Source organism: Centroberyx gerrardi, chromosome 7, assembly GCF_048128805.1.
Source record: "Centroberyx gerrardi isolate f3 chromosome 7, fCenGer3.hap1.cur.20231027, whole genome shotgun sequence".
NCBI lineage: Eukaryota > Metazoa > Chordata > Actinopteri > Beryciformes > Berycidae > Centroberyx > Centroberyx gerrardi.
The window spans coordinates 2,521,398-2,534,360 of record NC_136003.1 but is presented as its reverse complement, the minus strand read 5'-3'; the positions used below and the strand labels follow the sequence as shown (position 1 = coordinate 2,534,360).

At 39.7% G+C, this 12,963-nt stretch overlaps 1 protein-coding gene across 3 annotated transcripts; it reads left to right on the top strand.

Annotated features, from left to right (window-relative positions):
- Positions 1 to 1,238: 1,238 nt before the first annotated feature.
- bcl2l12 (BCL2 like 12) lies at positions 1,239 to 12,872 on the top strand. 3 transcript variants are annotated; one of them, XM_071921721.2, is made up of 8 exons: positions 1,239 to 1,476; positions 4,996 to 5,173; positions 7,010 to 7,238; positions 7,386 to 7,608; positions 8,166 to 8,282; positions 8,379 to 8,455; positions 9,325 to 9,588; positions 11,238 to 12,872. In XM_071921721.2, the coding sequence occupies exons 2-8, from the start codon at positions 4,998 to 5,000 to the stop codon at positions 11,277 to 11,279; spliced, it is 1,128 nt and encodes a 375-aa protein (XP_071777822.1). In that variant the 5' UTR covers positions 1,239 to 1,476; positions 4,996 to 4,997; the 3' UTR covers positions 11,280 to 12,872. The 3 variants fall into 3 exon arrangements, with proteins under 3 accessions (XP_071777822.1, XP_071777821.1, XP_071777820.1); XM_071921720.2 differs by lacking the exon at positions 1,239 to 1,476 and adding an exon at positions 2,170 to 2,209 and having other exon boundaries at positions 8,382 to 8,455; XM_071921719.2 differs by lacking the exon at positions 1,239 to 1,476 and adding an exon at positions 2,170 to 2,209.
- Positions 12,873 to 12,963: the final 91 nt, after the last annotated feature.

The window sequence follows — 12,963 nt, the reverse complement described above, 5'->3', positions numbered from 1 at the left end:
CGCCCCGCCCATGACTATAACTGAATATTGGCCTTTAGATGTGTTCAGACTGTGACACTTATCAAACATGTGAAGTTTGGGGCAGATTTGACCATGTACAGTGGAGTTACATAGCACTTCCTGTTTCGTGGCGAAACATGGAAATTCGACGCCTCGCCACGCCCACGCCGTTCGAGGAAAACTCAAGCTTTTAACAATTTTTCATCGTCAAGGTCTGTTATATACGCTGCGCAAGTTTGAGGTGGATCCGATTAACCGTCTAGGAGGAGTTCGTTAAAGTATGAACCCTGTAAATGGCCAAAAACGCACAAAAATGGCACAATCAATTCAAAATGGCTGACTTCCTGTTGGGTTTAGGCTATGGCATCTATTGACATTTTTTGTAAGTCTGGACATGATACATGTGCCTACCAAATTTGGTACATGTAGGTGAAACGTAGAGCGATGAGTACTTATTTGAAATTTTGTAGGGGGCGCTATTGAGCCATTTTGCCACACCCATGCGCAAGACCCATAAAATATATAATTTTTCAGCTCTTCTGACGTATGTGAAATGCGATTCTTTTTTACAAAGAAAAATAATAATAATTCCTTGCAATACAATAGGTCCTCGCACCGGTCGGTGCTCGGGCCCTAATAATTCCTTGTATTACAATAGGTCCTCGCACCGGACGGTGCTCGGGCCCTAATAATTCCTTGCATTTCAATAGGTCCTCACACCGGTCGGTGCTCGGGCCCTAATAATAATAATAATTCCTTGAAATACAATAGGTCCTCGCACCGGACGGTGCTCGGGCCCTAATAATAATAATAATAATAATAATAATTCCTTGAAATACAATAGGTCCTCGCACCGGACGGTGCTCGGGCCCTAATAATAAAAATAATTCCTTGCATTACAATAGGTCCTCGCACCGGTCGGTGCTCGGGCCCTAATAATTCCTTGCATTACAATAGGTCCTCGCACCGGTCGGTGCTCGGGCCCTAATAATAATAATAATAATAATTCCTTGCATTTCAATAGGGCTTCGCACCGGTCGGTGCTCGGGCCCTAATAATAATTCGTTGCATTACAATAGGGCTTCGCACCGGTCGGTGCTCGAGCACATGTCCGTTCACATCCTTTATTTTTTCTGTGGGTAAGACAAGCTATCACTCCGGAGCAGTAGGTGGTGGTAATGCACCTTAAAGTTAGGTGCCAGACGACGAAAGTCGAGCAGAAGCAGAATGAGCAGAAGAAGAAGGAGAAGGAAAAGGAAAGGGGAAAAGAACTATTTCAATCCACAGCGTCGCTGTTGGCAATTTAGTTAAGGACGGACTGCATATCACTTTTAAAGACTTTTTTAAATTTATGATTAGTTAATGCCGTTTAACTAATCGGTTTTTAATTAAGTTTTGCTGTTGCGCACACAAGCAGGAATGAAGTCCCTATAAATCTCAGTGATTCCAGTGAGGAGGAGAAACAGACGGATACAGGTAAGAAGAGTTTGTCCTCTTTACCGAGAAGTTACCGGGTGCTTCCTACCTACTCCGTCAAGTAATTTGTAGGCAGACTAGGGCTGAAAATGAGTCTTATTTTACATAGAAAGTCGTTTTACATAGATATAAAGTTTCCCTCTAGTCTATGTCATGTTGCTGTACAGTTACAGATCTGCCATTAAGTTGTGGTAGCTATTGCTAGTAGTAGTTTCGATTGAACCGCCCATACGAACACATTAGCATTTCCTTGTGGCTAACTTGCTGCATAACTTTATTTTTGAAATGTATCCATGGTAATATATGGTTTTCGCTACTCAGAGGTTGCAGTACTATTCACAGGTTAATTTTCACAGGTTAATTTTCCATAGTTATCTAACATGTTGCAACAAACATGACCATGTTGTAGCCCTTGTGTTTTCCAATTTCTGCACTCAATATCCTTGATATCCCCAGACATGAACGTACTATAGATCTGAGTAAAAGATGTAAGCATACGCCATACATCTATATAGGCCTACCCAGTGAGTAAATTCCTGTTGAATGAAAATCCTCAAGTTGTTACCAGAAACATGAAGAGACATGAGCCATAAAGTAGGGCTTGGCTTTCAGTGGAATAGTAAGATAAGATAAGATATCACTTTATTAATCCCCTTGGTTAGGGTTATCGTGATGATATGGTGATTTGGGGATATTGTGACACACAATCCTGCTGTCTAAACTGGTATGAAAGGTATGAAACATTTTAAGGAATATTATTTGAAAATTTCAGTTTTGTTTGACATCACCCCTAGCATTACCATTTGGTTCAATGGAATGAATATTAATTTGATTAACATGTGATTTTGCATACATGAGCCATACCATGATGTATATTGATTTCGACTTTATGGTCCAACCCTACCATGAAGATGGTTAGTCTTTTTCTGTGCCCATAAAAACTTTGATTTGCTTAGAAATAGAAGGTGTTTTTGGTGAGTGTGTGTGCACCATCAAGAATATATTGAGGTTGAAGGTAACACTTTGTGTGAAGTTGTATACTGAGTAGGGCTGCACAATTAATCGTATATTAATCGCGATGTCGATATTGGCTTCCACAATTAATTGATTGTGGCCGGGGGCGGTTATTCACGCTGGGTTTAGCTTGCTCTGGTGTAGGGCTGCAACGGTTAGTCAACGTAACCAAAACTCAAATTACTTGAATTTTGACCCAGTTTGCCGCTGACCTTTCAAAGCGCATATAAACTCTTCCATTAGCTTGGATCCAAGTGTAGTATACAATGAAGCACGGGTTACGGGGTAAAATATTTCCTTTTTAATCTCCAACCAGAGACGCAGTACACAGGCAAACGTAGTACACTAATTCTCCCGCGGGTCCTTATGGGAAACTTCAAAATAAAAGCCCACAAACACCCAAATAGACTTCTTACAAAACAAGTGTCTTAGAATACAAATGCCCAAAGGCTACAGAGGTGATGTTCCCGGAAAAAAAACAACGGACCCGGTGCACCAGAATCACAGATCCAAAGATTTGTACATTTGAATGTTTTTTTTATTTATAGGTTTATAAAATACATTATGAATGAGAAGGCATTTCGGTTAACTTAAAATGCTCAAGTGCAATAAAACAAAATGGATGAATAATTGTGATAAATAATCGTGATCACAATATCGAGCAAAATAATCGTGATTATCATTTTAGCCATAATCGTGCAGCCCTAATACTGAGTAAGGAAAATGTTGACTGACTGGATTGTCCAGGTTGTGTGCGCGTGTGTGTGTGTGTGTGTGCGTGTGCGTGTGCGTGTGTGTGTCGTTCTCTTCCCCAAACTGGCATTAGTTGAACATGGCATCTAAGCCTTTTGTTAGACAGTGGTTCAGATGGACTGTGACAGATCTGCACTGATAGTCAAAACATTCATATGATCTCTCTTTACAACAGTGTTGTTGTAATTTAAAGGGGAATTAGGTTAAGAAGTCACATAGCTTACTGATAGAACTTGGGCTGGTCCAATCATTATGTATGAACATGAACTGCTCTCTTTCAAGCTAGAAAGCAGAGAGAACCAAGGATCTGACCTGTGATAACATACTGATGGAAAGCTTGGAACTGCTCAACTGTCAATTAATGAGACTGACTTGTGGGTTCATAGCATATTTATCTGAATTCATACAGCCAAATGAGATCAAACATCCCCCTTATCCCCAGAAAATCATTACTGTCAAACTCAGCTTTTCAATGTTTTCCAATTTATAGTTTGTGGAGATTTATTTTGGTGTTGCTTCACTGATAGGGAGCTGGACAAACTCTTTCTTTCTTCTTTCAATGATAAACAGATGCGTCTGTAATACAGACCAAACTGTGGGCTAACATATTTGAGCTCTGGAATTCATTATTGTTGTCATACTTGATGGACTCCCGTAAGCAATAAGCAGGTGTCTTTATTAGGTGTGCTGCCTTCCCATGGTCAATCGAATTGCGAAAGTTTTTTTGTCATAAATTTTAAAATTAAAATTATTTAAAGAAAAGTGATTTTGTTAAAAAAAAAAAAAAGTCAGTGTGCAGGATTTACTGAGTTTGAATATGATGATTCATGGACCAAAGATTACCTGCAGCTCGAAAAAACCTTGTTCACAAATTCGGACAAAACAAATACTGCAACGAAATTGCACTTTTGGCACCTTTTTTTCATTTATTTATTTATTTATATGACTCTTTGCTTTTAAGTAATTTTGGTTTTTAACCCTGTGCATGCTGCATTACCTTCTTTTATTGTGTATTGTCTCTAATCTATAGTTATATGTTAATACAGATTGTGTGAGCTACTGGACACCTGAATTTCCCCAAGGGGATGAATAAAGTATTTATCTATCTATCTGTCTATCTGTCTATCTCTATTTGCGATTTCAATTTGTTTTTTTTGATTCATTGTTCAGCTCTAGTCAGCTGCAATGTATACTACACTAGGGATGGGACCATATACTGAAATTCAATATATTGCAATACAAAAATGTGATAATGCGTATTGTGGGGCAGAAAAATGAATTGCGATATTAGCTACATTTTATTGTGCTGTAGTAATCGCAAATTGCCATCACAATTTCACAAGCTCTCCATCGAGAGGTCAAAAACTTGTAGCAACATTTTTAAGTTGTTTACATTCCATGTGTGCCAATGGCATCACTAGAAAGATTTGTGGCTCAGAAATAAACATAATTCTGCGCCGCCATACTTTGTTGTCATTGAATTTTTATTTATTACACTGTATAGTGGTTGTATCATGTACCCCATATCGCGTATCGTGGTTGTATCATGTACCCCATATCGCATATCGAATCGTATCGTGAGATGAGCATATCGTCCCATCCCTAGTATACACCTGTGTAAACCTGTCATTCTATGCTTAGCCTAATAGATACTCTTGCTATGTCCTTTTGAGGGCGGTGCTTCTTAAAACAACATGGAATAAGAAAATGAGTTTGTGTTGAACTGTGTCACTCTGTTTCCCTTTCTGTTAGTGATGTCAGAAGCTGCGGGTCTACATCCCTCTGCCTCTGTCTCTTCTATCTCTCTGCTGGAGATCAAGACCGAGACTCATCTGGTGCTCAAAGCCTTCCTCCACCAGTCCCTCTCCCTCCCCCAGGCAGAGAGGCCTGGCAGGGTTGGAGGTGCTTACAGAGATCACAACAAATACAAGTAATGTAACTGAGCACTCTCACCTTCTACTATCGAATCTTCTTCCTGTTTCCTGTCTCGTCTCTCTATTAAAGCTGCAATAAGCGATTTTCCGACCACTAGTGGGTGACAGAAACCGCAAAACATTTGTAAATAAAGCACAGCAAAGCTACTGGACTACGGAAGCCCCAAAGGACAAACCTAGTGAAGGACCGTGCATAAAGGATAATAGCTAAGCTAAACGTACGGAGTAGTATCACCGGTTACCGGCCTGCTTTGACAGATTTTTCTCCCACTGAAGGTTACATGTCCCACAATGACAAGTGAAGAGGTAGTGAAGTTTACTAGTTTAATAAGTTTACTCGCTCGATTCCGCCATTATGAGCAAGGGAGGAGCCAGGCTAGGGAGGAGCAAGGGAGGAGCCAAGCTAGTTTTAAAAAAATTAGCTAAAGAGCTACTGAATGGACCGGGAGGAGCTTTGTTCCGGAGCGGAATTTGACCACAAGCTTTAGAAAAGAGGTGAAAACAGCAACACAGCTGGCCCACGTGTGTGGATGTTGGTTTATATCATTATGCCTCAATGAAATCTCCAAATAGCATACGTTAGTTTCAGGATTGGTTATCAGGTCTGATATCGCTTATTGCAGGTTATTGCAGGTTTTATAAGGTCTGATATTGCTTATTGCAGGTTTAAATCTTTAACAGAATACTCAAATCAACTTGCCAAACTCAAACTGGGTGCTGGATCCAACAAATAATATTGAAATATTATTCCTAGTCTTGGACAGCATCCTATTTTTGGTCTTCTCTGTTATACCATGTTTATTTCTGTTACTTCTCACCTGGGCCCATATGCATAACTGTCTCCCATGATGAAATCAGAGGAGGACAATAAATAATAGATTCATGTGCTCTATAACTTTCATTTCAACACTAATGGATGAATTTCTCTCTGTCAGAGGACTAATGTGTTCATGGACAGTGCCGGTTACATTATTCAGTCCCTGTTCAGCCGATAACGTCGTAGTAATTCTGTATCATTGCAGAAATGCAATATATCCTTCCACTCCTAACTAGTTAGTACCTAAATATTTTCAAACTCTTAAATGTTTGGATGTTTATTGAATATCTTTTACTCCTAGGTGTAAAAGTAGGACCGAATTTACGTCACATAGGAGAGATAACAAAAAAAAAAAAAACGTTCCCCACCCCTCCTGGCCATGGCACCATGTGTTGCTTAGATCACAATTGTTCGAGCTTTTGCACTTATAAACCTATAATCTACTAGTGGTAGGATAATAAAATAATAAATAAAAATCATACTTGAAGTGAAAAATTTGTCTTTTTAATTCAAGTGGGTTCCCTTTTCCACAATCGGCACGTTTTTCTGGAAATAGCAGGAATGAGCAAATTATACCAAATGACCATTGTGTCCTCCAATGCTTGAATAGTAAGATCAAATTTCTAGGCTGTTAATAATAATAATAATAATAATAATAATAATAATAATAATAATAATAATTATTATTATTATTATTATTATAATAATAATAATAATAATAATAATAATAATAATAATTATTATTATTATTATTATTATTATTATTATGTAATTTGGAAGAAATAACATAAAATAACCCCCCAAAAAAACCTGGGAAAAAAGGACTAAAACAAAACAAAAAAAGAAAAACTGCCCCGCCCCGCGACAATATCGTATATCGCGATATAAAATTTCGGATATCGCTCAAGCCTAACCTCTCGTTACTTCTTTGATCTTTGTTACACTCTTCATCTTTTGTCTGTATTATGTTTCTCATCACTCTTATACCTTTCATCTCAACGCTTTCCCATGCTAGTGTCAAGCTACGGCCAAAAGCCAAGGATGGGTTGGATTCTCAGGATGAAGATGTCAGTTCAGCAGATGAGAAGAAGGGTGGCTTCAAGGAATTAATGAAGCGGCTGCCTCGTCCCAGCGCCAGACGTCGTCCTGCCAAAGACCCGGGCCAAGATCACAAAGACAATAACAAGGACAGCCGGCCAAACGGCATTAGCCCTGGCCTGTCACACATCAGAGACCAACTCGAAGTAAGGACAGTTTCTCAAGAATGTTAAAGTGATGTTGAACTTTGGTAGGGGGGGCACTTGTAAGTCATATTTACATTGTTGTATTTAACATAAGTAACTTATAGTTGTCAACAATGTGTTTTGAACATGTAAAGCTTGCTCCCACAGGATGATGTCGTGTCTCCCTCGTCTACATCAGAAGAAGAGGACGGTGAGAAGAAGCAGCAGAGAAAGCTGGACAAAAAGAAGTTTAAGAAGCAGCTCTCTAAGTTTTTCAGGAAAAGGTTTGAGAAGGATAAGGAGAAAGACAACCCCGAGTCTCGTCCTCAGAGGCCTTCCACTCTGTCCATCAACAAAGAGCCAGAGCCCGTGCCAACCGCCTTCTCTCCCAGTAAGCTTCTCCATTATAGGATTCAAATCCAGAACTTTGAAAGAGGGGAGGGAATGAGTCACACTAAAGTTTCTGGTAGACTGTAGTTTGGTACAGTTTGTAAGCAAGCCTCTTAGTTTAGCTGTCTTCAGCTCACGGTAAGTGTGTTGCAGTGAGGATCAATAGTTTACTCAAATTTGCTATCTATAAATTCTCTCTCTCGCTCTCTCTCTCTCGCTCTTGCTCTCTCTCTCCCTCTCTCTCTCTCTCTCCCTCTCTTTTGTTTGTTCAAATCTGCTCTATTGGCATTCCAGGACAGAAACCTATGAATGAAAAAGGGGAAAAGAAGAGCCAAACAGAAATGTTTAATTTGGAAAAGTTTAATTATGAAGTTAGTTTTTTGAAAAGTGCCATTTGGAAACAACACTGGTCATTATGAAATGTAAAATGAAATGCATGTCATGTAATTTTGAGTACTGACGTGAGTATTATTTAACAATTTATATACTCATTTATATACTGTATATTTCTGTATTTTTCATATAATTATTTCATAAATGTTCATGTCCATGTTTTAGACCACCCTCCTGAGTTCTATAAGGAGGTGGCAGAGAGGCTGGGAAAGATCGCCCTGAGGTCCACCAGCATAAAGTCCCCAGTCCGCCTGCCCAGTCCCCCAGCCCAGCCTCCCCCTGGTGACTGCACACAAACACAGATAAGAACAAAACACGCACATTGCTGTTGGTCCTGGCTTTACGGATGAGTGTAAAGCCATCGCTTCTTTCTCTTAGCAGCTTGTGACAAAGAGGAGGTGGTGCGACAACTCGTCCAGGTGCTCTCCATGGAGGGAGATGCCATCAACTCCAAGGTAGGAAGGTTCATCGCAAGGTGTTTTTAAAGCTGCACTATGCAACTTTCAGACATTGGTGGCTCCAAACACAGAGCCACCAATGGCATCACAATGGATCACAGATCACAATGGCATCACAATGGCATCACAGAACAGCCCCGGCTGTTCTGTGATGCCAAAGGAAACCAAAGGGACGAGAGAGACAAAGATGGCGAAGAGATGCTACTATTTGCCTTTGTATCTGTATTAATTCAAACAAGCAAATTATTTGTATCTGTTTTCGGATAAAACCAGGAGTAGGTGTGGACTGAAATGTTAAAAATACCCCAAATTCTTAGTTTTTTTCCCCTTGTAATCATTGCCATTGGTACTGTTGAGATATTTAATCCAGGACCTGTCGCATGTCATCCCCCTCTCTCTCTCCCACAGGGCAACAACAGACATAAAGATGGATATAAACACAAGACAGCAAACGCATCACAAATTTTAAGATTCAAGGACAGAGCTTTGTACGGAGCCCCTAAGGCGACATGGGGGAGAAAAAAAACTAGATGGAAGAAAAAAAAAATAGTAGGGGGATTCATCCACACTAAAAGTTTCTCAGAGAACGCAATACTTTTGCGAGAGAATGCAAAAGTTTCTCGGGAGAACGCCAAAGTTTCTCGGGAGAAAGCAATGCTTTTGCGAGAGAACGCAAAAGTATGTTTTTTTTTTTCTCCATCTATATTTTTTTCTCCCCCTACTATTGTTTTTTTTCTTCAGTCTAGTTTTTTCTCCTCCATGTCCCCTTAGGGGCTCCGTAGCTTTGTTCATGTGCATGTGTAAAATATTGATATTATTGCCAGTGTCCAATTGACTCACATTGCCTATACTGCTCATTTCATCAGATCCAGTCAGACCCCTTCCTGCGCTCCACGCTGTCCCGTCTTTCCTATCCATCCTTCGCCAAGCTCCTAGACACCTTCAACAACCGTGTGGTGGAGGCAGCACCAGCCTTGCCGGCGACATCGAGTCCAACACTGCGGCGTGTTGCCGTCACCATGGAGGTGTCGCGGCGGATGGTGACTGCCATGGGCACCCAACGTATGCAGGGCTACGCAGAATGCTACATGGAGACTTTTGCCCCCTGGGTCAAAAGCCAAGGTGGATGGGTGAGGGACTTTTTGAATTTTCTATTATGTTTACAGGACATATGCATCATATACAAACACAGTTTCCAATTTGGCAGTAATGACTTAAAAGGAAAAATGAAATTTAGGGAAAAAAAGCAACCTGATCTCACAGAAAAATGTGAAAGGAACATGACTTGTTGACAGCAAATTACGTGTTGGTAGAGTGTAAAGTGTCAAAATTACGTATTGCCAGCACGCTTACGTGAAGGAGACACGACTATAAACATTCCCAGCGTATACAAAGGACATTTCAACTGTAAGTCGCGTTTTCATTTTTAACGAACGTTTTTCTTATTTAACCATGACCAAGCCCTTTCCTAACATTAACCAAGTTGTTTTAGTTGCCTAACCATAACCTTAACCCAAACCTTAACCAAGTTGTTTTACTTGCCTAAACCTAACCATTACCTTAACCCTAACCTTAACCAAACTTGTTTTGCTTGCCTAAACTTAACCGTTAGCCAACCTTTGGAACGTAATTCAATTCATGGCGGAGGAACGTATTTCAATTTGTTGCAGGGTAACGTAATTCAGTTTGTGGTGGAGAAACGTTATTTTCCCATCATACGTGTCCACAGCCCGTAAATTGCATGTAAATTGTTTCAGAGTTCATGTTCATTTCACGTATTTGTGTGATGTTGAAAACGAGCACAAATCCTGTACAGAGCCACAGTGTGTGTGTTCAGTTCAGTTCAGTTCAATTTGATACAATGCACTGAAGCACTGCAACACAGTTATCGGTTAAATAATTCCACTAACGTTACTTAAATACCACAAGGTGGGCTATACGTTATCTACGGTTAATGTTTGTAGGGCAGCAGAAGATGTGTTATCGGGTTACTGTTTACAAACACAGGCAAGTTCAGCAAATGGTGGAATATTAAGTTTCACTTTTGTTTTCACACCGGGAGACTCTGTGGATTGAGTTCAGTGCTGCTGGTCTGCTGTCTGTGCATCTCCAAATGACAAACATGACGTGATGTGACATCAGGCGCATTAGAGATCGATCTAGATCAATTTCTCTGCATTGACCAACTTTTGATTTTGTGCTTCTGTATGGGAAACACTGCATCTCTTAGCCGTCAGAGTATATTTAAGTTTCTACAGCTGGAGATATTGCATGACCTCCCACATCCAGATTTTGTGAGAAGGGATTCAACCTGTTTTCACCGGGTGAGAGATTTTTGAGTGCCTAAATCGTAACTGCTTATGAAAAGTTATTTTATGTGGCACGCACCTGATTTTGTCATACCTGAAATGGTGAAAGAATTTCCTATTTGACTCGTAAACATCAAGCCAGCTTTTGAGGATATTTTTATTTTTTGGGTTTTTGGTTGTGCATAATTGACACTTAATCACATACCTTCTAACAGAATTGATTGTAATCTATCTGCAAATGTTCAGTCATGCCAGTTATGCACCGTTAGACCCATTCAAGTATCAGCTGGTATTATTCCACTGATTGACATGTATGTAGGCCCTTATGTCCGAGGACATAACCCAACATTCCCAAAATAAGGGCAGAGCACATTGATCGTCTGTGGACCCTTGATGCTCATCATTTTCTTTCCACATTTATTATCTACCTCCTTTCACCTTTATCACTAACCGTATTTTTTAATCTTCAGGAGAATGCTGTACATTTGGAGGAGGCTTTGGAGTACGATTGAGTGCTCAGAGCTCCCAGGCATCTTTTAATTCCACTCCACCACTCTACCTCCCAACACTGGCCAACACTGACATCTGGATCATGAGAGAGATGGGCCTCACTCTGCCTTCCTAGACAGAACACCATTCCCAGAGCATCTCAGCTGGATTGTTAAAGGAGTAAATTACCGAAGCCTCTCTGATTCATCATGATATGAGAGTCCGTTCAGTCCATCAGAAAGCGCTTTCACCAGAGGTTTTGATTTTTGAGGTATAGGAGGCAGAGGCTATTAGCAATGTGTTAGCTATCCAGGTCAACTCAAAGTATTTCTCTGAAAAATCATATTTCATTAGGGTTGTGTATCTCTTCTTCTGAGACTGATTCGATACCAATCTCAATATGGAATTAACTATTCAATGCACCGAATCAACTATTCAATGTATCAAGATTTTAAGCAGCCAACAATTCAGTGTGATTCAATTCAGCCCTGTCTTGATGCAATATGATACAGTGCAATATGATACAATACGGTTTACTGCAAACTGCACTAAAAAATCCATTTTACTTCTACTATACTATGGTCATTTTGATGACCACGATAACATCCTTTTTGGAATCTCATTTGTTGATGGTGAAAAATTAAAATCAGTCAACTCAAAATAACCCTTTCAAACAGGCCATTGTTTATTAATAATGCTTTGCTGCTATGTTTACATATGCAATGGCTTCAGTAATCAATTTTGACAGTGCAGTTGGGCAAGTGGAGCACTGTTTGTTGCTGTTTGGCAAGTGGAGCTCCTGTATATTTCACTGCTGCTCAGCAAGTTTTGCATATTGCCACACTTAAAGAGTAACCATTAGATACCATTAGATGTCAGGCTTTACACAGATTTGGGTTTGGTGTTATTTAGCTGTGATTCCCTCTCAACTTTTGCCTGATACAAACTGTTTGAATCAATGCAGCCATATTTTAGACACTGAGCCCTGCAGGTTGATTCAAATTGGTTAATCATTACACCTCTATATTCAATCCTTTCTCTATAGTACACTAAGTTATGAAACACTCAGGAAAACTGGAATATAATTCTGGTGGTTTTTCCGAGAAATGTTTTTTACCTTGACTTACACTAACAGTGATAACAAATGGCAAACAACCTCTGCATCCAGTATCTCAAAAAACTGTAAAACAGTTTGAAGTTGTACTAGAATAAATGTCCTTGCATGATTAATCAGATAGCCTTCCTAAAATCCTCAACCTAAATCCCCTTTAAGGACATAGAATGTTGACTCATAAAGATGGTTTGTTACAAAGCCATTTTCACTTGGTGGTGAGCTGTATACTCGTGACTTGAGTATCCACACATGCACTTTTTACCATGTATTTAAAAGTTTTTTTTTTACAAAGCCACCTTTACTGACTGTTGGAGTGAGTTGTACACTTCTGATTCAAGTTTGTTCATATACACTGCTCTACGCACATTGATGGTTCCAAAGCAGTCGAGAGATATGGTGAGCTGTGTACTTGTCTTTTCATTGTTTTACATATTTACATGAACTTGTCTCAGTGCAAAGAAGTGCATTAACTTACTGTTCATTTAGTCATAAAGAGTGGATAATGAGAATGCAACAAAAGAGACATCCACTAAGGGTTTTTAACACTAGGATACAAGAACAAAGTTTGACTAATTCTGTATTTATTGTCTGCG

Coding starts and splice junctions, on each gene's coding strand:
- bcl2l12 (XM_071921719.2), top strand. Junction 5,174..7,009: donor AGAGATCACAACAAATACAA/GTAATGTAACTG, acceptor TTCCCATGCTAG/TGTCAAGCTACGGCCAAAAG. Junction 7,609..8,165: donor GCCAACCGCCTTCTCTCCCA/GTAAGCTTCTCC, acceptor TCCATGTTTTAG/ACCACCCTCCTGAGTTCTAT.